This window comes from Prunus persica, chromosome G1 (genome assembly GCF_000346465.2).
Source record: "Prunus persica cultivar Lovell chromosome G1, Prunus_persica_NCBIv2, whole genome shotgun sequence".
NCBI lineage: Eukaryota > Viridiplantae > Streptophyta > Magnoliopsida > Rosales > Rosaceae > Prunus > Prunus persica.
Genome location: NC_034009.1, coordinates 12,363,668 through 12,388,860, shown reverse-complemented (window position 1 = coordinate 12,388,860; position 25,193 = coordinate 12,363,668). Strand labels below are relative to the sequence as shown.

The following is a 25,193-nucleotide window of genomic DNA, read 5'->3' as shown; positions in this document are numbered from 1 at the left end:
ACTAGGCCAAACGTTGTTCATATAGTTCATATTTTGAGCCAGTTCATGCAAAGTCCCCGTACAACTCATAAAGAGGCTGCATATCAATTAATACATTATTTGGAAGGGACTCCGGGCCAAGGGATTTTGTTATCAACTTCTAATAATTTTCAATTGAGAGCTTACTGTGATTCTAGCTGTCTAATGACACTGAGGTCAACTACAAGTTATTTTGTACTTCTTGGAGAAAGTCCTATCTCATGGAAAACAAAGAAGCAAGATATTATATCACGCTCATCAGCCGAAGCAAGATATAAAGCGATGGCTATGGCAACTTGTGAACTCCAATGGTTACAATATTTGCTTCATGATCTTGGTATGTCACACACCACACCAAGCTATTAATTTATTGTGACAACCAAGCTACTTTATACATAGCAGCTAATTCAGTATATCACGAGCGTACCAAGCATATTGAGCTCAATTGTCATGTTATTCGAGAGGAGATTCAAAATGGTTCTTTACGTACCGCCTATATTCCTTCAAAGGAGCAACTCGTAGATGTCTTTACCAAGTCTTTAGGTAAAGATCAATTCCAACATTGAAAAACAAGCCGGGTATTCTTGATCTCCATACTCTAGCTTGAGGGGGAATGTTGAAGATATGGAAAGAGTTATAGCAATAAAGTTCATTTTGTTACCTTGTTTAGATAGTTAACACCTTACTTTAGGGTCTGTATATCTGTAATTTAGGAATTTATTTTTTTACCTTACATAGCACTCTTTTCTACGGATTCCGAGCATCTACATTTAGCATCAGTGCATTTACACGTATTTACAAGAATGTCAACCACTAGATTAATCTAATCAATTTTAATGAGCCCACATCAGTATAATTGTATTAGACTAAAATTCACCCGTTGCACCTAATCACTTACCCATTTCTCCTGTGGCTTTTCCCTTTCTCTCCCATAAATAATTATCATTTTATTAATTACCTTCCCTTTCTCTTCCATAAATAATTTCCCTTGTAGACAGTGGCGGACCTGTGCAGGCGCAAGGAGGTGCACCTGCACCTCTGGTAGCCGAAAATCATCATTAGAAGAGCTGGAATTGCACCTCTGCTTCAGACCAGCGACGCACATAAGGTGTTCGATGAAATGCGCAAGTGAGACTGGGGGATGCTGCTGTGCGCGCAGTGCGCACATATTTTTTTTTAACGAAACCTTGCCAAAACGACTTTGTTTTGGACCAGGGTTTTTAAATTTTTTTTTTTTTTAAAAAAAAGTAAAAACAGGGAAACTGATGCTTTAAATGTGGGCTTTTTTGTGGGCTTTCCAAATGGTTTTATTTCCTTAGTTAATTGGGTTTTAATTGTGTGAGTTCTCTATATTCAATTGGGTTTTGGGAATTTCTTAATTATGTATGATTGGGAATTCTATATGTAAAAGACCAATTTAGCATCACCCAATTTCATCAAAGTGTATGTGCATCACAAGAATCCTACGTTTTTTTTTTCCTTCTTGAGAATGCCAATCCAAAGTAAGTAGAATGCATATTTTTTTTTCTTGAGCAAACTCCAATTTTGTTTATTCTTTTTTTAATAATTTTTTTTTTGGGGGTTATTTAGCTCTCTCTGTATTAGTAAAAATTGCACTTCCACTGAAAAATTCCTAGGTCCGCCGCTGCTCGTAGACTGCATTTAAATGTCAGATTTGCATTTATTTATGCTAATATTATCTCTTTATTTCAGCGTTTTAGAAATTAAATTTCAACATGCTATGATTTCATGATCTCGTTAATTTTGTGGGCTTACAGTTTATGTTATCTTTTTATGTTCTTAGGAAAGAGAGAAGCGGTAGAGAGAGAAGAGAGAAGGGGGAGGTGGAAAGAGAGAGCATATCTATAGAGAGAGAGAGAGAGAGAGAGAGAGAGAGAGAGAGAGAGAGAGAAAGAAAAGGAAAGATAAGGGGGAGCTGTTGGGAGGCTGTCAGTGTAGAAAGTGCACTGTGTTCATGATGGTAATTAATCGGACAGTTAAATGATGTTGGCGGAGGAAATGATTTAATTATGAAAGAAATGATAAAATTGTAAATTACAAGGTGCAACTAGTGATTTATAGTCTAATACAATTATGCTGATGTGGATTGATTAAAATTTATTAGATTAATTTAATAGTTGACAGTCTTATAAATGCGTGTAAATGCACCGATGATAAATGCACCGATGCTAAATGTAGAGGCTCAGGATTCCTTTTCTACCATATGTATTGCAAAGACATATATCATAAACACCAATTTTCACAATATCTGTCTGTATGTTATTTTTCTTACTGTTCAAATTTTAGTTTTTTTCTTTTCTAGGGTTAATCGTTTTATTAGTCCTCTAACTTTGACCGGATTTGCATTTGAGTACCTCAATTTCCAAAAAATGGTACCCATGATTCTTTAACTTTAGTTTCGTTTGGACAACTAGTCCCACTATTACTTCTGTCAATTTTTTTGTTAAATTTAGGAGTAGATTGGTCTTTTCAGGTTGGTTTTGAGGGACAAAAAAGACTTTTACTCTAAATGGATCTTTTCAAGTTGGTTTTAACGAAGCTTACGCGAACAACATTTTCGCGAGCGAGATTGAAGAGGTTATTACGGTGTAGGGGTGGGCATCGAGACCGGAAAACCGGAACACCGAACCGAACCGGTGAAAAAAAACCGGAAAAAAAACCGGTTGACCAAAAAAGTCAACAAATCGGACCGGAACCGGACCGAACCGGTTCCGGTTCCGGTTTTACATCTCTCCGCACCGGACTGGACCGAACCGGACCGGTCATATATTTTATATTTATATTTTTACAAAATTTTAAAATCTAATGCCATATTTTAACTTTTATAATCACTAATTTTCCAAGTTCAACTTCAAAAAATTTCTAAATGTATGAATTGGATTATTTGTTCATTTTAAAGCTAAAAAAATAAGTTATTTATTACAAATTTTTAATAAAAAAAAATTTTAAAAATTTTTTTTAAAAAAAAAATTAATAATTAAAAAATTAATAATCCGGTTCAAAACCGGAACCGGTCATAACCGGACCGAAACCGGTTAGAACCGAACCGGCCGGTTTTTAAAATTTTTTTTACCCGAACCGGACCGATTAAATAATACCGATTTCAGTTCCGGTTTGCGGTGAGAACCGGACCGAACCGGACCGCGCCCACCCCTATTACGGTGTATGAAGTAAGCGGTCAAGATTGTGAGGAGTTGGCTTCGTACATAGCCAACCTAGCGTTGTACAACTCGTTGGACAAGTACAACGTTAGCCCCTTTCAAATGGAGGCACAGAAGGATGGACGAGAGCACGTGGGAGGCAAGGTTCTTCCTTTTCCAGATTTCTCATTCTCCAGAGTCACTCCTTGCCCAAATATCAATCTTTTCTTAATGGAACCAAGCAATGACCAAAGAATGTTTCACAGCCAAGCAACACAACCAACAGCTTTATGCGCCTTTAGAAGCAAAACCCATGTAAATTGCTTAGCATTCTTGCCTCTGTCCTTATGAACTGGCCCAAATACTTCATCAGGACCATTTATCTCCAGCACAGAGTAATTGGGGTTCCTCATGGTCACCACCACTGGATTACCCTAACTTGTATTGCCCTTTGCCCACCACCTGGAAAAATCCAAGCTTGGAGCCATTTTTACTTTAACCTCTCAGTCTCAACTGAACTGTTTTGACCTACAAAAGTAGGTTACCAAATCCAACTCACAGAATCTTGAACCTCACTATGACTAGTAAATCTGCAGAAATCAGATCTCAACATTGAAATGCTCAAAAACCCATTTCAGGTCTAAGCACATAAAAACTTAGTCAACACTAAAAACTGAAAATTTAGCAGGAAACCTTCAAACTCAGAGACCAAATTTGAGAAACTCACAAACCCATTTGAGGCCCGGTTAAAAAGAACCAGATCCAACACTGCAACAACTTCACAAAACCGGTTCAAGCCTCAGCTTTTCAAACCAAATGCAGCAAAATAGAGACAGCGAGAAGAGTATGTGGAAGGGGGATAATAAAACCAACCTGAAAAGACCCATCTACCTCTAAATTTAACGAAAAAATTGACAGAAGTAACGGTGGGACTAGTTGTCCAAACGAAACTAAAATTAAAGGACCACGGGTACCATTCTAGAAATTGAGGTATTCAAATACAAATCCAGTTAAAGTTGAGAGACTAATAAAATAATTAACCCTTTTTTCTATTTCTAGCAATGTGTTGTTGTAATTCAGATCTTTTTGTTCCAAAACATTAAAAGTTTTTTTCTTGATTATATAAACACATAATGTAGAGTGTTCGATGTTGTAGGATAGTAACTCATAAGTGTGGATCCTACGTGCCTGATGAGTCCACCTTAATTTTAACCTACATGCACATTTTCCTTGAGCAAGAGCCACATGACACAACTAATTGTTGTAAAAATGTATCATTGAGTTTTTTTTTTTTTTTTTTTTGGCTTCTTAGATCTAGGTCCAAAACGATTAGTTCTTATTAGGTTTAGTCCTCGCGTTTTTTGTTTTAGATGTAGGTTCTTTGACATTTATTACTTTTTTTATTGTGTGGATTTTACCCTTTGAGGTAAATAAAGAAAACACAATGAAAATCTAAATTTAATTTCATTATTTCTGTGTAATTAAATTCCAGAATTTAAATTTTGAATTCTTTCCTTGATAATATTCCTAATATATGGATAAAATACAATTTAAACAATAAAAAGTAAAGAACCACATATTATACCAATCGATCAGACAAGCACCCACATTAAATTATGTACCTGACATACAGGTAAATAGTGTTATTATTACCAACAAAAAATACTTAGAAGACTACCTATAAGTCAGATACAAAAATAGACAAAATAAAATTGTATGTTACCTATGAAAAAAGGTACATAAAATATTATTACACATTGTCGAAAATATGAAAAAACACACACACACACACACACATATATATATATATATATACTATGCAATAGTCAATAGGCAATAATGACATAAATGACTATAACTTGATTCAAGTCATAAGGGGCAACATTGGAAAAAAAAAGATTAAAAAGAAAATACTAAAAAGATTACATCATAAAATATTAAAAAAGGAATGTAATTTTATGTGGCACAAAAATCAAAAGACTTGGATCAAAGCCATCAAATTCGAAGATTAAACCCAACCCCTCAATAAGAATTTGAATATGTATCAACTTCTTTTCTTTTTTTTTTATGAAGTAAAATGTATCATTGAGAGCCAAAAAAAAAAAAAAAAAAGTTAAACCAGGAAGCATGTGCATTTTTCTGACTACGTACAGTTGCATAATGTCTTGATGTACATTTGTCATTTTAATTTATTATGTACAAGCTGCTAATTTCAGCCGCATGGTCAGCTAAAGAATCTGGTTAGAAAACGTGGTTCTTCTAACATTACTCTGAAAGACTTTATCAACTGTGGTGCAACTAACTTCTCGTACCTTCATGACTAACCAAGCAACAAGAACGAACAACAGCCGCAGGTCATGCCTGGGGAAAAGATGTTGACCATGGCACGTACTAAATGGTCCATCTCCTACGTACGTCTTTCACTCTCTGTTGCCTTGAATATATAAGCCCCTCATGCACACACCTCATTTCACCGAGCTACTCTCTCCTTCTTTGTTGACCTGCGTCACGTCTTATTATATATATATATAATTCGGTTCTAAAAACTGATTAAGTGTAGCTAAGTAAGTTTGAAACTATAAGAAATCAGAATCATGGCGGGGGGATTTGGCGGGCCGACGGATGGCGAAGAATTTGAAGCAAAGATCACACCTATTGTGGTCATTTCTTGCATATTGGCCGCTAGCGGTGGCCTCATGTTCGGTTATGATATCGGCATTTCGGGTACATATATACGTGACTGTCTAGCTACTGATCTCATACACACGCACTACATTTTTATTTAATTCGATATATACCAATGCAGGGGGTGTTACATCGATGCCGGAGTTCCTACGGGAATTCTTCCCGGTTGTATACAAGAGGCAACAGATTCCAGGGCTTGAGAGCAATTACTGTAAATACGACAATCAAGGCCTGCAATTGTTCACATCTTCTTTGTACATCGCTGCCTTGATAGCAACCTTCTTTGCATCATACACAACCAGGGTCTTCGGTCGAAAGATGAGCATGCTCATTGCTGGGATTTTCTTTATAGTTGGAACGATTCTTAATGCTGCAGCCCAGAACCTTATCATGCTTATTGTTGGGAGGCTCGCTCTTGGTTGTGGAGTTGGTTTTGCTAACCAGGTACATATATATATGTTACTATACTTACATCAAATCTTATTGAACCTACTCTTAATGATGTTGGTTAATATTAGTTAATTAATTATTCGGTAAATAATTTGGTTATCTATGACAGGCGGTGCCACTTTTCCTTTCGGAGGTTGCACCCACAAGAATTCGTGGGGCACTTAACTTACTCTTCCAGCTCATGTGCACCATTGGTATTCTTGTAGCAAACCTTATCAATTATGGAACTGCAAAGTAAGCCAGCACAGTTCTTCCTAATTAACGATCAATTTTTGTTTGTGAAAGTACCCGGTGTTACTAATCTACGTGTTATAACATAGATGAACTACAAGTTTATACTTTAGGTATTGCTAGTAAATATACATATATTGCGACATGAATTGATAACATTATGCATGTGGAAGGCTAAAGGGAGTCTCACTAATTATATAATAATTATTAATTAAAAAGTCAGCTTACTAGCATAATTCTTTTACACAATAATATTTTATTGAGCTTCTGTATTTCGATTTGTTTTTGTACCATAAATATTCACTCCCATCTATAATGTTTTGGGCCACCACATGCAGAATTGAAGGGGGATATGGATGGAGGATTTCACTGGGTTTGGCTGGCATTCCATCACTCTTGCTAACCTTCGGGGCTCTCATTGTAACAGACACTCCAAACAGTTTGATCCAACGAGGTAAGTTGGAGGAAGGAAAAAAAGTTCTTAAAAGGATTCGGGGTATTGACAATGTCGATCCAGAATTCCTAGAGATTCTTGAGGCAAGCCGTGCGGCTAAAGAAGTGCAGCATCCCTTCAGAAATCTCTTTAAGCGTAGGAATAGACCTCAACTGATCATCACAGTTTTTTTACAGGTCATTAATTATTTCAGTTTTTTTTCCGTATAGTCTCAACTGATCATCACAGTTTGATATTATGTCTGGCAAGAAAACTTTCCCAAATTTTGACTCTCTTAATTTGTATGTGGTCATGTTGTTTGCTGCAGTTCTTCCAGCAATTCACAGGAATTAACTCAGTCAATTTTTACGCTCCAGTTTTGTTCCAGACCTTGGGATTCAAGCACGATGCTTCCCTTTACTCATCCGTTATAACAGGAGGTATCATGGTCCTAGGAGCCATTGTGTCAATCTTCCTCGTGGACAGAGCTGGTCGTCGCATGCTCTTGCTAGAAGGTGGCATCCAAATGTTCATTTCTCATGTGGTCATTGCAGTCATACTGGGATGGAAACTGAAGGATCAATCGAACGACCTCGACAAGGGCATGGGAATTCTTGTGGTTGTGATTATTTGCTCTTTTGTGGGCTCATTTGGCTGGTCTTGGGGACCTCTTTGTTGGTTGGTTGCTAGTGAGATATTCCCACTAGAGGCCCGTTCGGCTGGGCAGAGTGTGACTGTGTGTATCAACATGCTTTTCACATTTGTTATAGCACAAGCCTTTCTTTCAATGCTTTGTCACTTCAGGTTTGGCATATTCTTGTTCTTCGCAGCTTGGTGCTTGATCATGACTGTCTTTGTCTACTTCTTACTTCCTGAGACCAAGGGTGTCCCTATTGAAGAAATGAGCGACGTAGTCTGGAGGCAGCACTGGTTTTGGAAGAGATATATGGATGACTCCGAAGATGAACCGAAGGAAAAGGGGTATGCTTGAAGCACTGGCCTTACATAGCCTCTGATGGCGACTCCCTCGACCAAATTTTCTTTTTGTAGGAAGTTTTCTTTCATAAGTGTTAGCTAGCCTCGAAGCACGCGATCTCTGTGTGCCTGTGGCTCTATTTAATTTTGGTGCTTAATTTCCTCAATTGTAGATACATTACAATTGTTCATGCTTTATTTCTATATTGTTACAGTTCCTTTCTAGCATTGTCTTGTTTGCAGTTATGTTTAGTTTCCTTCTCTTGTGACACAGTACACATATCCTAATTGATTGGACAACACAACCTGATCTTTCTTGTATCCAAACAATAATCCTATCACGAATTTAAGGTTGACCTTTAGTTCTTTTTTCTTCTTTCTTTTTAACTTAGGAGAAAGGGAATTCGAGTTTGGGATATCTTCTAACGAAATGAATAGTTGGTATCCTTAAGGTTTTATAATTTATACTCAAATTTAGTCACGAATTTGCAGTTTATATTTACAATCAGATTTGTAAAGTTGGTTATACTAGCGTGGAGATGTTTGGTAAGGATGCTCTGTTTGGTAAGGGTGATCTGGTCATTAGCAAACGTAGCACAATTCGTGAGTTTCTGAAATGAATAATGTTAGGGGCCACATGATACCGTTAAATGTGGTCCTCTTTATTAGATGACTATTGTCCTTAGGACTCTATCTTGTATTTACGTTTATTCCATGTGGGATTCCTCTTGGTTATCTGATGACATTGTATCCTTATCATATTTGATATAGGACTCTATCTGTAATACTGTATAAATCAATACAATATGCCCTCATGATTATTAAGGCTTTACCCCCGTACGTTCCACTTCTTTCATGGTATCAAGAGCCTATTGACTTACAGTCTGAAAATTCTCTTCTATCTATCTTTTTTTTTCTTTTCCCCATGGGGTCTTCTTCTGATTGCGCTGCTGCTTTTCCCTCTATCACTCAAGCTGTTCATATCAAGCTTGATCGCAATAACTATCCCCTTTGGTTGGCCCAGATTCTCCCTCTCCTCAAGAGTCGCAATCTGATGTCCTTCGTCAACAGTGATGCCGTCGCTCCTTCTCCGTTTCTTAAGGATGACAAGGGCAAGCTTACTCTAAAAAGACTAGATCAACTTCAGTGCAACAAACTTCTCGTTAAAGCCTAACCAAGCAAATCAAGAAAGAAAACCAACCATCGATCATGCCTTGGGGAAGGATCCTGACCATGGCACAGAATAAATCATCCATTTTCTATGCAGTTCACTCTCTATTGCCGGGAGGTACTCTACTATATAAACCCCTCATTTTACACACTCTTCCGGCTAAATATCGCTATTGGCATTCTTTTTGCAAATCTTATAAATTATAGAACTAACAAGTAAGCCATCCTCCCCAATTTGAAAAAGAAGATATATGAACCGGCATCTATCATTTTAGTGGTAGTTCTCCCTACTTCTTAGGTAACAATTGAACGAGTTAGATATATGGCTTCACAGAATAAGCAATCGTTTCCATTAATCACCCGTAATTATATACCAGTGATTAATTAATGTACTTTCATCGTGTATGCACAGAATTACAGAGGGATATGGATGGAGGGTGTCACTAGGTTTGGCTGCCATTCCAGCAGGTTTGCTAACTGTTGGGTCTCTCATTGTGGTTGACACTCCTAACAGTTTGATCGAACCAGGTAAGTTGGAGGAAGGAAAAGCAGTTCTTAAAAGGATTAGGGGTGTTGACAATGTGGATCCAGAATTCTTAGAGATTGTCGAGGCAAGTGGTGTGGCAAAAGAAATGAAGCATCCTTTCAGAAACCTCCTTAAGCGTAGGAACAGGCCTCAATTGGTCATTGCAATTTGGATGCAGGTGCCGCTACTATACTAGTACTTGTGCTAACTGAGGCAATTCAAAATCCTAGTTACGTTTAACGCGTATCAGATAGTCTCACATGTATCAGATAGTCTCCCATGTTATGTTTTACATGCCTACAGATTTTCCAGCAATTCACTGGTATTAACTGTGGGAACCTAATTAAATCAAAACCCTAGGTCACTTAATTAGGCCAATCAATTTGGGAATTATTTGACCTAATTAGGAGTTACCTAACCTAATTGGGAATTACCTAATCAAATTGGGGGTTACTTGATCCCCAATTTAATTAGGGATTCGGTTCATCCATAATCCCTAAATGCACCAACCCCACCAACCACACCAACTACACCAACCCCACCTACCTCTCCTTGAATTCCCTTACCTAACTTAGGCATCGGAGGGCCTTTGGCCAACACCCCCCGGGTGTGGTCCTTTTACTCCGATCTGTTTTGCAGGGAGAAAGAGAGGCGGAGAAGACGAAGGAATCTTGGGCGAATATTCTCCCGTGAGATTATTTGCACAAACAAATTGGTGCTTTCATTGAGAGCACGAGATATATTCAAAGCGTGCTCAAAATCCATCTTTCACACATTTTTTTCAAACAACCATGGTTGATACAAGACGTACGAAGAGTAACGCCACCACGATGGGCCCATCTCATGGTTTCGTGGTGGAAACCTCAATGCAACCGCACCGAATCGTGGCTGCCAACGCCTTGCAGTCGTCCTCCAGTGCTTTGCAGCCGCATTCAGCTGCTGGAATTGCAGAACAGCCTGACCATGACCTCGGGACCTCCACAGCCTTGCAGTTGCCAGCGCCGATGTCCTGCCGTCGTAGCACAGCAGCAGCCACACCACTCAACTACCGGATTTGCTGCTCAGCCCCATGGCTACTTCGACGTCATCCCAGTCCTGGAGCAGATCCATTCTCTCCCTCCTCTGCGATCACACTCGACATATGCACCTGTGTACGCGTCTAATGGAGCCCTAGCCCATTTGCCGTTGGGCCCGATGCACAGCACTCTACTTGACCCGCGCAGTCAGGTGGACCTTAACTCACGGGTCGATCAACTCACACAGAAAGTCGATGATCAGAACAACCTGATTGGCCAGCTACTCAGGCAGATCAATGAATCAAGGCCCTAGCCTTGGACCCCGTGACGAGGAGATGAGGGCACACCAGCATGTCGGCGAGCAGTTCGAGAGGTCCCAAGCTGGTCAGACAAGGGCAAACCGGCAGAGGAGAGATCGAGATCGAGTAGATGGGACGCAGACAGCCGCGAGCCGTACTCTGAGCCGTTCGGGGCTAGAACCAAGGACCAATGTGCTCGAGAGGCTAGGCCCACAGACTAATGTCCACGCCTGCTTGGGCCCACAAGGAGCTCGAGTTCGTGAGCAGTCGCGTGACGAGCGCAACGACCGACGCCCACCAACCCGCTCGAGGGCCAACACGCGACGGCAAGCTGTAGAGGGATCCTTCCAAGCTCAATCTCCTAATCTGCCCCACGGGCAGGGCACCCAAGGGGATCGACCCTTGGGAACCGAGGAAGGAGTTAGCCAGTCACGCTCGAGACACCAAAGACGTCGACCTGAGCGACCCTCCTTGCTGGTAGAAGATGATGATCGACGCTCACCAACCTGCTCGAGGACCAACATGCGGCGACAAGATGTAGAGGAATCCTCACAAGCTCAATCTTCTAATCTGCCCCACGGGCAGAACACCCAAGGGGATCGACCCTTGGGAACCGAGGAAGAAGTTAGCCGGTCGCGCTCGAGGCACCGAAGACGCCGGCCCGAGACTCCAGTCCTGCAAGCAGAGGACGTCGAGAAGCTAGTAAATGACCGACTCCAAGCTCTCCAACTTAAAGGAAGCGCGGAGGAGGCCCTGCATAAGGAAATTGATCGAGTTGACTGCTCGCCCTTTACCGACAAAGTGGAACGAGCTCTTCCACCGAAGCGGTTCACAACGCCATCCATCACTCCATTCAAGGGGGACTCTGACACTAAGAGCCATTTGAGGCACTTCAAGAGCGCCATGATCCTGTACAAGGCAGATGATGCCCTGATGTGCAAAGTGTTCGCGATGACCCTGCGAGGAGCAGCTCAAGACTGGTTCCACACTCTACCGTCCGCGTCGATAGGAAACTTCAAGGAGTTGGCCTTCATCTTCACAAAGGAGTACACCTCCTACAAGACGGTCAGAAAGCATGCAGACCATCTGTTCAACCTGCGCAAGAAGCCAGACGAGTCTCTACGAGACTACCTGAGACGGTTTAAGGCTGAAAAGGCTAACATCATAGGATGCAATGACCAAGTTGCATCCTCAGCTTTCAAGAAGGGCTTGCCAACCGAGCACGAGCTATACCGGGAACTGGCCATAACACCAAGTCAAACCTTGGCAGAAGTGTTCGCGACGGCAGAACGCTACGCACTTTGGGACGATGATCGAATCGCCTCAAAGAAAGCTAGCAAGCAAGTTGATCACCCGACGAAGCAGGCAAGCCAAAAGAGCAACCAGTTCGAGCAAAAAGCCCGAGATAAGCGCAGATCGCGGCCCCGAGAGGGAAGCTCAGAAATTGGGACCTTCACTGAGTTCGCTATCCCAATTCATCAGATCCTGGCTCAAGAGAAGGACAAGCCGTGGGTGAGGAGACCGCCACCCATGAAAGGAGACCCCTCTAAGAGGGACACCAGTAAATACTGCGCATTCCACGGGGAGCACGGTCATTACACCAACAATTGCAATGCCTGGAAAAGGCATCTGGAGGAGTTGGTCAGAGAAGGTCATTGCACAGAATTCGTCGCAAAGAAGGCCATCCAACAGATCGAGGATCGTGATGCGGCTGCCAAGGAACCTCCCCAAAAGGTCATTCGAATCAACACCATTCTAGCTGACTCTCAGAAGTCCGGGCTGACCACCAAGGAGCGCAAGAGGAAGATCGCGCAGGCGACTTATGTCTCCCAAATCACAACAGGAGTACCAGTTATCGTGGATACACCCATCATTGGTTTCCAGAAGAAAGACTTGATCGGGCTTGACCTGCCGCATAATGACGCCCTAGTCATCTGCATTCAGATTGAACAAGCTGTGATCGAGCGAGTTCATGTGGATGAGGGCAGCGCAGCCAACATCCTGCAACTATCTGTCATCCAACAGATGGGATTGGAGCCCAAGATAAGCAAACTTGCAAGGTCGCTGACGGGCTTCAATGGGGCCACAACAATCACTGTTGGACAGATCGACCTTGACGTCCACTCGCCCCCAGTAGTCTGCTCACAAACCTTCATGGTCATCGATGAGATCTCCCCGTACAACGGAATCCTGGGCCGACCGTGGATCAGCAAGATCGAGGCTATCACATCTGCTCTACACCAGAAGATTCGCTACCCCATCCCTGGAGGCGGAATCGGGCAGATCAATAGTGACCAAGCCATGGCAAGAAGATGCACAGCTCACGGACTCAAGAAGAGCAAGCAGATGCAGTTCACACCAGTAATGCAAGCTGTCAACGAGGCACGAAGCGCTCCCAGCAGACAAGCAAGCTCGAACGAGAAGGGAGCTGTTACCTCACAATAGCAATTAATGAGCCAGGATTAAGGCGAGGGAATCCGCCCGGAAGACTCCCCTGAAAAGGGTTGGAAGTCTGAGGATGACGTTGAGTTAGTACCCCCTGATCTTTGCCAGCCAGATAAAGAAGCGCAGATCGGCTCGCGCCAGAATCCAAACAAGAAGGATCGAGAGGAGGGAATCCGCCCGGAAGGCTCCCTTGAAGAAGGTTGGAAGCCTGAGGAAGACGTTGAGTTAGTACCCCTCGATCCTAACTAGCCAGACAAGAAAGCGCGGACGGCTCACGCCTAAGCCCAGACGAGAAGGTGGAGCTTACCACCTTCCTCCAAAACAACAAAGACATATTCGCGTGGTCACCATCTGACATGCCCGGCATCGACCCAAATATCATCTGCCACCGCCTCCATGTCAACCCAGCCAGCAAGCCCGTGGTGCAGAAGAGACGCAACTTCGCTCCCGAGCGAGTCGCGATCATTGAAGTCGAGATCGACAAGCTTCTAGCCGCTGGATTTATTGAAGAGGTCTCCTACTCAGAATGGCTGGCCAACGTTGTTCTGGTGGCAAAACAAGAAAAGGGCAAATGGAGAGTGTGCGTCGATTACACCGACCTCAACAAAGCATGCCCTAAAGACAACTTCCCATTGTCGAGGATCAACCAGCTCGTGGATTCGACTTTCGGCAACCAGCTGCTCAGCTTCATGGATGCCTACCCCGGCTATAATCAAATTATGATGTACGACGATGACAAGGCGAAGACCTCTTTCATCATAGAGAGAGGGACCTACTGCTACAAGGTCATGCCCTTTGAGTTGAAGAACACTGGAGCAACCTATCAAAGGCTCGTGAATAAGATTTTCAAGGAGCAGATCGGTAGAACCATGGAAGTCTACGTGGATGATATGCTGGTCAAAGCCCCCAAGCGTGGAGACCACCTCAAAAACCTCGCCGAGGCATTCAGCCTGCTCCGCCAATACCGCATGAAGCTGAATCCAAGTAAATGCACGTTCGGTGTATCATCCGGCCGATTCCTGGGGTACTTAGTCACACAACGAAGTATAGAGGCACACCCACGCCAAATTAAAGCTATTCTCGAGATGAAGTCACTTTCTACAGTGAAGGAAATACAAAGTCTGACGGGCAGAGCATCAGCCCTCAACCGATTCCTCTCGAAGTCTACCGACAAGTGCAGACCATTCTTCAAAGCTTTGAAGAAGGAGCAAAAAGACAAGTGGGACGAGGAGTGCGAAGTAGCTTTCCATAGTCTAAAGACCTATCTTACTTCACCTCCCCTGCTCTCGAAGCCAGTTCCTGATGAAGACTTGTTCGTGTACCTGGCAGTGTCTAACTCGGCCGTCAGCTCAGCTCTCATCCGAGAAGAACTTGGGGCCCAACATCTGATATTCTATACGTCAAAAGCTCTCCTCGATGCAGAGACTCGCTACCCAAAGTTGGAGAAGCTCATTTTGGCCCTTGTCGTTTCTGCGAGAACGCTGCGACCTTATTACCAGGCTCACCGAATCGTCGTTATGACTGACTTTCCTTTGAGATCAATCCTCCACAGCCCTGATGCTTCTCAGCGACTCACATGAAGTGGGCAATAGAGCTAAGCCAATACGACCTCCTCTACCGGCCAAAGACTGCGATAAAAGCCCAAGCTTTAGCAGACTTTGTTGCAGAGTCCACACCATCAGCCGAAGAAGAGAAGCTGGTCAGCAAAAAGAAGGAAAGTTCGAGAGCAAACAAGACCTCCGCGGAACCTGACCAACCCAGAGACATGTGGCAGCTACGCGTAGATGGAGCATCAAACCAGAAAGGAGCTGGAGCAGGCGTCGTCATCATCACCCTTGATGGAACCCTGTTAGAGCAAGCTATCACACTTGGCTTCCCGGCTTCAAATAACGAGGCAGAGTACGAGGCATTGCTCGCTGGCTTGCGCTTGGCAAAGGAGCTATCAATCAAGAAGCTGGCCATCTACTCGGATTCCCAGCTGATCACAAGTCAAGCCTTAGGAGAATACATGGCGAAGCACCCAAGGATGATCTTGTACCTTGACAAAGTCCAAGAGCTGTTGAAGGCATTTCCCACCTTCACCATCCAGCAAGTGCCCCGAGCAGAGAACGCGCACGCAGATGCACTGGCAAGCTTAGGATCAGCACTGGATACCCAGTTCAGACGCTCTATCCCAGTCGAACACCTTGACCAGCCTAGCATAGAAGACGCAGAACAACCGGACCTAATGCAGATCGACGAGGATCCTAGCTGGTAAGAACCCATCATTGACTACCTAGTGAATGAAAACTTGCCCGATGACAAGTCCGAGGCCAGGAAAATCAAGCAGAAGGCTGCAAAACATATACATGCAGGCAACAAGCCTTACCTCCATTGCAGACAAGCTGCTCCCCGGAGCACAAACTCAATGGAGCTTTTTTCAAGCGCTATGTCCCTGACATACGCACACAGGCGACAAGCCTTACCTCCATTGCAGACAAGCTGCTCCCAGAAGCACAAACTCAATGGAGTCTTTTTCAAGCGTTATGTCCCCGACATACGCACACAGGCGACAAGCCTTACCTCCATTGCAGACAAGCTGCTCCCCGGAGCACAAACTCAATGGAGTCTTTTTCAAGCGCTATGTCCCTGACATACGCACACAGGCGACAAGCCTTACCTTCATTGCAGACAAGCTGCTCCCCGGAGCACAAACTCAATGGAGTCTTTTTCAAGCGTTATGTCCCCGACATACGCACACAGGCGACAAGCCTTACCTCCATTGCAGACAAGCTGCTCCCCGGAGCACAAACTCAATGGAGTCTTTTTCAAGCGCTATGTCCCTGACATACGCACACAGGCGACAAGCCTTACCTCCATTGCAGACAAGCTGCTCCCCGGAGCACAAACTCAATGGAGTCTTTTTCAAGCGTTATGTCCCCGACATACGCAAACATGCGACAAGCCTTACCTCAATTGCAGACAAGCTGCTCTCTGGAGCACAAACTCAATGGAGTCTTTTTCAAGCGCTATATCTTCCAAGTGCTATGTCTCCGGACACACACTTACAAGATACAATGAGAATTGAAGTTCGAAAGACAACTGAAAATTCCATAACAAAGCGGCCAATCAGCCAAGTTCAACAAAAAGTAAGATGGTCAAACAAAGACCACTTATTGAAAGAAAATAACAAAGTTCAAAAATAGCAAAAATGAACTACAACTACTAGGGAACTTCAGCAGGAGACCCTTAGCCGGTCACATCCTCAACTGCACTGGCAACAGCCTCATTCTGCCCAACCAGCACAACTTGCTCAACCGCCTCGGCTGCTTGCTCCTTCGCATCCGCTTTACCCTCATCAGCTGACCCACCTTGGCATTTGTCTTCCTCAATTGCAGCTTCTTCTTGCTTATCCAAGGGAAGGCTCGAGAAAGCACAAAGGTCACCAGCTCGATACATGTGATCAACTAGCTTAGCGCAAGCAGATGGACTTGACAGAAAGCCTGTTTTCAGCAGATCAGACACTGGCTCGCCCCTAGCAGAGCTATCACCAGTTCCCGGACCGGCAGTTCGTGCAATTGGAGGACTCTTCGCTCGAGCAGACGACTCTTTAGCTCTTTTGGCTGCAACTTGCAACATTGAGTCAGCCTTGTGCTTGACTGTTCGTGGCCCCGTAGATGAGTCGTGGTTGCTAGACAGAGGTACAGTCATCTCAGCTTGGTTCCCAGATCGGCACGGACGACCCAAACCTTGCTTCCCAGCGGCTTCCTTGCATGGCAGATCACGGGTCTTAGGCAGCACGGGCAAAGACTTGAGCAGAATTTCCCGAACCTCCTGCATGCCGTTGGCCTTCTTGCTGTTCGCGCTGACGAGGCGTTTGATCCCGGCAGACGAGGCAGGAGCAACTCCCATATGGGCCTTCTGAGCAGGCGAGACCTCCCTTGTAGAAGACTTGTTCGTGGCAAGAGAAGATCTCGGCTGCCTTCCCTGTGGAAACATATCCACTGATCGTGAAACTGCAGCTTCATCTCGAGCAGAGCTACTACACGCTTTCCCACCCTCAGGGGACTCAGTCGATGACTCATCCCGCTCAACTGGCAAGTCACTTAGCTCCAAGCAGCACGACTTCCACCTTTCAATATCTTCAGCAGGGGGCAGGCCACCGACTTCCTTCCGATGTTCGCTCAGCAGCCAGCGCCATTCACGAAACTTGGCGGGGATGCTCAAAGCTTGTCGAACCTTCGTCATGTCCGGGTCGAGAACGAGCTTCTTTCGGATGGCATCATCTGCAAGCATAAGACAAAAGTTAGTCAGACACAGCAAAGAGTTCCATGGCAACAATAGCAGATCAGAGGGATGCAACTTACCATTGCAGTAGGTGAGAGGAACGAGCGGATCGTCGCCAACCTCCTCTTCCTATCTGCCGCTGACTTTCAGCACGTTCGTGCTCCGCACATGATCGCCTTGACTCATACTGATCCTAGTTCGTGGCACAAAAATAAGAAGGAATTGAAGCAATTTGGATCATCCACAAAAAAGATGACCTAAACTGCCACTTGCTCCAGCAGCAGATCGCGCACCTCCAGCCCAGTTACAGCTGGACAGCCCGAGTAAAAAGCCTCCTCCATGCAGGAGCCCAATTCAAATAAGGAAGCCCAGATGCAGTTGGATGGCCCAACGGTTAATCCACATCTCCTACATGCCGCCGCACGCCACGCAGAAGCTGGGGGGCATTTGTGGGAACCTAATTAAATCAAAACCCTAGGTCACTTAATTAGGCCAATCAATTTGGGAATTATTTGACCTAATTAGGAGTTACCTAACCTAATTGGGAATTACCTAATCAAATTGGGGGTTACTTGATCCCCAATTTAATTAGGGATTCGGTTCATCCATAATCCCTAAATGCACCAACCCCACCAACCCCACCTACCTCTCCAAAAGCCACTATAAATACCTGGTTACACACAAGGATGAGGTACGTCTAAATTCCTACTCAAACTCTGCATAAATTATTTTCTCAGAGACCCTAGCCACCTCCTCTCTTTCTCTCTCTCACACAAGGCTCCGGCCACCACACACAGCTCCGGCCACCCGGTTTTCCTTGAATTCCCTTACCTAACTTAGGCATCGGAGGGCCTTTGGCCAACACCCCCCGGGTGTGGTCCTTTTACTCCGATCTGTTTTGCAGGGAGAAAGAGAGGCGGAGAAGACGAAGGAATCTTGGGCGAATATTCTCCCGTGAGATTATTTGCACAAACATTAACGCAATCATGTTCTACGCTCCAGTTTTGTTCCAGACCTTGGGATTAAAGAGTGATGCTTCCCTCTACTCAGTTGTTATCACAGGAGCTGTCAATGTCCTCTCAACCGTTGTATCAATATATTTTGTCAACAGAGCTGGTCGTCGTGTTCTATTGTTAGAAGCTAGTGTCCAAATGTTCCTTTGTCAATTGTGGTTGCAATAATAATGGGACACAACTTGAAGGATCACTCTAACAACCTCGACCATGGCTTGTCAATTGTTGTGGTGATTATGGTTTGCAGTTTTGTTTCATCCTTCGCGTGGTCTTGGGGACCTATGGGTGGTTGATCCCTAACGAGATGCTCCCATTAGAGGCCCACTCAGCCGGCCAAAGTGTGGCTGTCTGTACCAACATGCTCTTCACCTTTATCATGGCACAGGCCTTCCTCTCAATGTTTTGCAACATAAAGTTTGGCATTTTCCTCTTCTTCACATTTTGGGTCTTTATCGTGACAATTTTCGTTGTGATCTTAATTCCTTAGACCAAGGGTGTCCCTATTGAAGAGATGACAGAAAGAGTTCGGATGCAACACTGGTTTTGGGAGCGATACTTTGAAGATAATCCTAAGGGCAAGTTGCATGCCTTGAACTATCTTACCTCCTCCTATCTCGATTTGAAGCTTAGGATTTCTTCTTTAATTTTTGAGAGGGCACTTACGAAATGCAGTCCTGCACTCCTCTCTTGGATTGCATTATTTCCAATGATAATTATTCCTGCTACCTCTCATGCATTTTATTCTTTTTTGTTGGAATATAGTGGGTGTGTGATGAGCCTATGTGATGCTCTGATACCACTTGTTGGGTTTTAGAGAACAAAATAGTGATTTTATTTATTCAACAAAAGATGGGTACAAGGCTTTATGTAGGGGTAGGCTTATTGGCCTTCAACAACTAGAAAGAAACTATTTGCTAGGCTTGCCTTTTGGCTTATTGGCCTGTTCTCACTCTCTTTGCTGGCTATTTGGCCTGTTCTTACTCTCTTAGCTTTGTACAAGAGACAATAACATCTATTTATATACTAAAGCTGCCGCCATTGTCCAAGTCGGTGGACTTGGTTTCTTCTCCTAGCCACTACTTTATAATATAATATTACCTTATTACGAGATTTTTATTATGAATTTTCTAGAGTTTACAATAATCCTCTCTTAAAACTTGACTTTGTCAAAGTTAGTGAACTTTCTTGAGTTTTCTAATTTCTTCTAGATTTTTCTATATTCTTCAAGTGTGCATTAAATTTAACATTTTTCAATCTTGTTTATCAATTCAGTTGTCAAAGCTGTCCTTAATTGTATGTAGTTTAACTTTGTAGGGGTTCATGATGACAACCAGAGAGGAAGATTCAGTGGAAGAAGACAAACGGAGAGGAAAAGGAAATTGAAAAGAAAGATTTGCACAAGGCTTTTCTGATGATTTTCTTCAATCTGTTAGAGATACAAGTGAGACTCTTTAGCTTTATAGCTTGGTCTTAACTAATTCTTAAACAGAATTAGTAACAAACGTAACAACTTCTATAGTTGTCCCTCAATTGTAGCTGGGGCACCCAGCTTAAGATTATGAAGTCAATGTCAAAATGTTTAATGTGAGAGTGATAAACAGGATCTAATCGCTTAAAGCAAGTGCTGACAAATTGGCACAATGAAGATTTGGTGGATCTGGAAGAACAACATGAAGATGACAGAGCAGTTGTCTGATCTGATCCAAGCAATGTCTGCAGATGCATTAGCCAAAGCTTTGTATTCAGCTTCAGTAGAGCTTCAAGATACTGAACCTTGTTTCTTAGACTGCCATGAGATGAGATTATTGCCTAAGAAAACCACATTACTTCGTCTTGAGTTGATCCTGAGTTTGCTTCCATTACAAATATCTATTAATGGAATCTGCACCTTTCCGGATGGCATTTAATAACTGTCTTAAGATGATTAAGTAGGAGAAACTGTAGCATAGCGATCTTTTTGAAAATAGCCCAAGCCTCATGAGAATTCTACTACCAACCACATGCTTAATAGCTTCCTCATAAAGAGTGGCAAGATGCAAACTGAGCAAAGCTTTATCTGTGTGCCATCCAATCTCTATAAGAGCCACAGTAATTTCATTGGTGCCCCCTCATTTAACTGTAATTACGTACTTTGGTGGACACCACACCACACCACTGTACCATCAAAGTAACCAAAAAGGTCGTAACCCTCAAGAACTGACTGAATTTGTTATCTCCTTTTCAACAAATTATCCTCATGTACTCGACTCAAAATCATGCCAAGTAAACCATCAGTTTTGGGTGAAATTGACGACACGAGGAACAAGAAACAGATGGCATCAGAAAACAATACACAGAAGGACAGCTTCGTGCCACAAAACAATTACAATTGAAGAACAAGAAAAGTCGAAGAAGCTGAAGATTACACGCAGAACCAAGTCCATGCTCTGATGCCATGATAACCAGAAAGGAAGGTTCAATGGAAGAAGACGAAAATGAAAAGCTTTTCTGATTTTCTTCAATCTGTTAGAGATACAAATGAGACTCTCTAAGCTTTGTAGATTGTTTTAGTCTTAACTAATTCTTTACAACCGTAACAACTTCTAACTGTGTCTCTAACTAACAGACGTGAAATAGACATGCCTGACTAATGCTACCATATTTATTTCTACAGAATTTTCCATATGTTCCTTTCTTTGTCTGCCAACAGTCAATATGTCCCTATATGCCTAAGGCCGGCCATAAGCTTTTTGTGACCCCTCTCGAAAATAAAATGATAGGTTCTTTCTAAACTCCCACATGAAGAAATGTAAAAAATTGACAAGGTTCAATTAATTGAGATTATTGTTTAATATTAAAAGTGTCACAAAACAAATATGTTTGTAGTAGCGGTCAAGAGCTAACAATTTGTAACTTAACACGAAACTAACCACGCATTTAGACCCAATGCATAATGCTTCTCATGATTTGGACTAATTATTTTTCAAGTGTGACTAAACAAATAGACGAGCACATTGAATTAACTATTGAGAGTGTTTGTCCCACATTGAAATGTTAAGGGACCTAGCCTAGGTTTATAAGGAGTTGGGCTACTCTTCCCATTGCCAATTGGTTTTGGGGTGGAACCTCAACTTCCTTCATTAACTACCACAGGATAAGGTTAGGAACTGTGGTCCTTCTAGTTTTACTCTAGACAAACTCGATCAACTTTAGTTCAATGAATTTCGCTTTAATGCCTAACCGAGCAATCAAGAAAGAAAACCAACCATAGATCATGCCATGGGGAAGGATCCTGAACATGACACAGACTAAATCATGCCTTTTTCTATGAAAGTTCACTCGCTGTTCGCCATGACTCTCTACACGCTCTTCTTAATTCTTGAGACGAAAGGCGTCCCTATTGAAGAGATGACTGAGAGAGTATGGAAGAAGCACTGGTTTTGGAAGCGATATATGGATGAAATCGAAGATAATCCCAAGGCCCAGGCAAATGCTTAAACCATCTTACGGCGTATGCATGGCGGTTGTTAATTTTGTTTGGTTTCTTATGCCTTTAGAAATTTGCTTTCAATTTTGTTCATCACAATTGTACATATTATTGCAATTGTATATCACTACAATTGTACATTTTCATATTTCCATAATATTAAAGATTTTAGCAATGCATTTTTGAGCTCTCCTTTCTCTTATGCTTTCATTTTGTTGAGAGAGAGGAGAGCTCAAAAACATCTCTCTCGGGATAAACATTCTTTCTTGTTATCCTCTTCATTTTGACAAGTTTGCTTTAAGAAAAACACAATTCATCAAATCCATGCAGATAGACAGAGGGCAGTTCCGACAATTGAATTGATAAACGAAATCAAAAGAATGAAATGTAATCCAAGAGGGGCCTGCAGGAATACATTTTGTTCAAATATTGCCTCTCAGAAAATAAATTAGCAGATTATTTGGCAAGCAGAGAGCGCGTGTTGTGAGGCTACTAGAACCAAAGAAGAACTATTAAGCCTCAAATTCAGGGAACTTATAAAATCTAATAAACCACCAAGCAGATAATAAACTATCTGAATTCAGATAGTTCAAGCATGCAACTTGCCCTTAGGATCATCTTCTACGTCATCCATGAATCGCTTCCAGAACCAGTGTTGCTTCCAAACTCTTTCTGTCATCTCTTCAATAGGGACACCCTTGGTCTCAGGAATTAAGACCACAACGAAAATTGTCATGACAAAGACCCAAAATGTGAAGAAGAGGAAAATGCCAAACTTCATGTTGCAAAGCATTGAGAGGAAGGCCTGTGCTATGATAAAGGTGAAGAGCATGTTGGTACAGACAGCCACACTCTGGCCTGCTGAGCGGGCCTCTAATGGGAATGTTTCGCTAGGGATCAACCACCCGAGAGGTCCCCAAGACCACGCGAAGGATGAAACAAAACTGCAAACCATAAGCACCACAATAATTGCCAAGCCATGGCCAAGGTTGTTAGAGTGATCCTTCACTTTGAGTCCCATTATTATTGCAACCACCAATTGAGAAAGGAACATTTGGACACCGGCTTCTAACAATAGCACGCGCCGACCAGCTCTGTCAACAAAGTATATTGATACAACGGTTGAGAGGACATTGACAGCTCCTGTGATAACAGCTGAGTAGAGGGAAGCATCACTCTTAAATCCCAAGGTCTGGAACAAAACTGGAGCGTAGAACATGACTGCGTTAATGCCAGTAAATTGCTGGAAAATCTGTAGGCATGTAAAACATAACATGTGAGATTATCTTATACGCGTTAAATGTAACTAAGATTTTGAAATGCCTTAGTTAGCACAAGTTCTAGTATAGTTGCGGCACCTGCATCCAAATTGCAATGACCAATTGAGGCCTGTTCCTACGCTTAAGGAGGTTTCTGAAAGGATGCTTCACTTCTTTTGCCACACGACTTGCCTCCACAATCTCTAAGAATTCTGGATCCACATTGTCAACACCCCTAATCCTTTTAAGAACTGCTTTTCCTTCCTCCAACTTACCTCGTTCGATCAAACTGTTAGGTGTGTCTACCACAATGAGAGACCCAATAGTCAGCATACCTGCTGGAATGCCAGCCAAACCTAGTGACACTCTCCATCCATATCCCCCTTCAATTCTGTGCCAGAAAAAGTACATTAATTAATCACTCGTGTCTAATTACCGGTGATGATTAATGGAATATTAGGGAGGATGGTGGCTTACTTGGCAGTTCCATAATTAATAAGATTTGCGAAAAGAATGCCAATGGTGATATTTAGCTGGAAGAGTATGTTAAGTGCCCCGCGAATTCTTGTGGGTGCAATCTCCGAAAGAAAAAGCGGCACTGCCTGTACTTATATTCATTAATTAGTAAAACCTAGCATGTTATAGAAAAAGCTAAGATTAGGAAATAATTATGTACCTGGTTAGCAAAACCAACTCCACAACCAAGCAAGATCCTCCCAATGATAAGCATGGCAAGGTTAACAGCTGCAGCATTAAAAACTGTTCCGACTACAAAGAAAACCCCAGCAATGAACATGGTGAGCTTTCGCCCCAGGGATCGGGTTGTGTACGACGCAAAGAAGGTTGAAATTAAAGCAGCGAGGTACAAGGAAGATGTGAACAACTGCAAGCCTTGATTGTCGTATTTGCAGTAGTTGCTCTCAAGTCCAGTCTCTTGAGTCTTCTTATAAACAACCGGGAAGAATTGTTTCAGGAAAGGAGGCATGGATGTAACACCCCCTGCATCCATCACAATGATCACACGTGTCAAATTAATTAAATTAAGAAAGAATTCTAATTAACTTTTTAACCCCAAAAAAAAAATGGTTAATTAATTTTACGTGAATGATATGAAAAGCTCCACAATGCCTACCTGAAATACCAACATCATAACCGAACATGAGGCCTCCGCTAGCGGCCATTATGCAAGACATGATCACTAGAGGCGTGATCTTTGCTTCAAAGTCTCCGCCTCCCGATGCGGCCCCAAAGCCACCTCCGGCCATTGTTTCTGCTTCCTATTTAAGTACTGAAACTTATTTCGCTACACTTTGATTCTGCGTATCTAATTTGATGAATGCGGATACTTGTATATGCTAGCCAACCTCAATGACACTGTTTTGAAAAACTAGCTCGCTGAAATGAAATGTGTGCTTGAGGGGTTTATATACTAGGTGACCTCAGGGCAACAGCGAGTGAACTTTCCTAGAAAAAGGCATGATTTAGTCTGTACCATGGTCAGGATCCTTCCCCATGGCATGATCTATGGTTGGTTTTGATTGCTTGGTCAGGCATTAAAGCGAAATTCGTTGAACTAGTACATCTAAAGTTGATCGAGTCTGTCTAGAGTAAAACTAGAAGGGCCACACATTTCCTAACCTTATCATGTGGCAGTTAATTCGTTAACTAGTACATCTTGCATATGTCTTAAAATGGATGTTGCCACAAGGTAAACCAGATGTACTAACCTACGAATATTTTTAATTTGTTTTGAATAATATATTTTAAGATAGACCAGATC

General features: G+C 42.7%; 2 protein-coding genes and 1 pseudogene across 2 annotated transcripts; 2 read left to right on the top strand and 1 right to left on the bottom strand.

Annotated features, from left to right (window-relative positions):
* LOC18789686 (sugar transport protein 13) lies at positions 5,774-7,969 on the top strand. Its single transcript, XM_007226212.1, has 5 exons — positions 5,774-5,903; positions 5,986-6,308; positions 6,424-6,548; positions 6,884-7,175; positions 7,307-7,969. Exons 1-5 carry the CDS (start codon positions 5,774-5,776, stop codon positions 7,967-7,969), a joined length of 1,533 nt encoding a protein of 510 aa, XP_007226274.1.
* On the top strand, positions 8,879-22,165 carry LOC109950840 (annotated as a pseudogene).
* LOC18789685 (sugar transport protein 13) lies at positions 22,595-24,678 on the bottom strand. The gene is made up of 5 exons (XM_007223181.2): positions 24,546-24,678; positions 24,090-24,412; positions 23,891-24,015; positions 23,513-23,804; positions 22,595-23,406 (listed from the first exon to the last, which is right to left on the bottom strand). Exons 1-5 carry the CDS (start codon positions 24,676-24,678, stop codon positions 22,744-22,746), a joined length of 1,536 nt encoding a protein of 511 aa, XP_007223243.1. The 3' UTR covers positions 22,595-22,743.

Bases quoted from the DNA above. Each gene is read 5' to 3' on its own strand.
- LOC18789686 (XM_007226212.1), top strand. From the start codon at position 5,774: ATGGCGGGGGGATTTGGCGGGCCGACGGATGGCGAAGAATTTGAAGCA. The intron at 6,309-6,423 runs GTACATATATAT...TATCTATGACAG, and splicing joins GAGTTGGTTTTGCTAACCAG to GCGGTGCCACTTTTCCTTTC. The intron at 6,549-6,883 runs GTAAGCCAGCAC...CACCACATGCAG, and splicing joins ATCAATTATGGAACTGCAAA to AATTGAAGGGGGATATGGAT.
- LOC18789685 (XM_007223181.2), bottom strand. From the start codon at position 24,678: ATGGCCGGAGGTGGCTTTGGGGCCGCATCGGGAGGCGGAGACTTTGAA. The intron at 24,016-24,089 runs GTACATAATTAT...ATATAAGTACAG, and splicing joins GAGTTGGTTTTGCTAACCAG to GCAGTGCCGCTTTTTCTTTC. The intron at 23,805-23,890 runs GTAAGCCACCAT...TTTCTGGCACAG, and splicing joins ATTAATTATGGAACTGCCAA to AATTGAAGGGGGATATGGAT.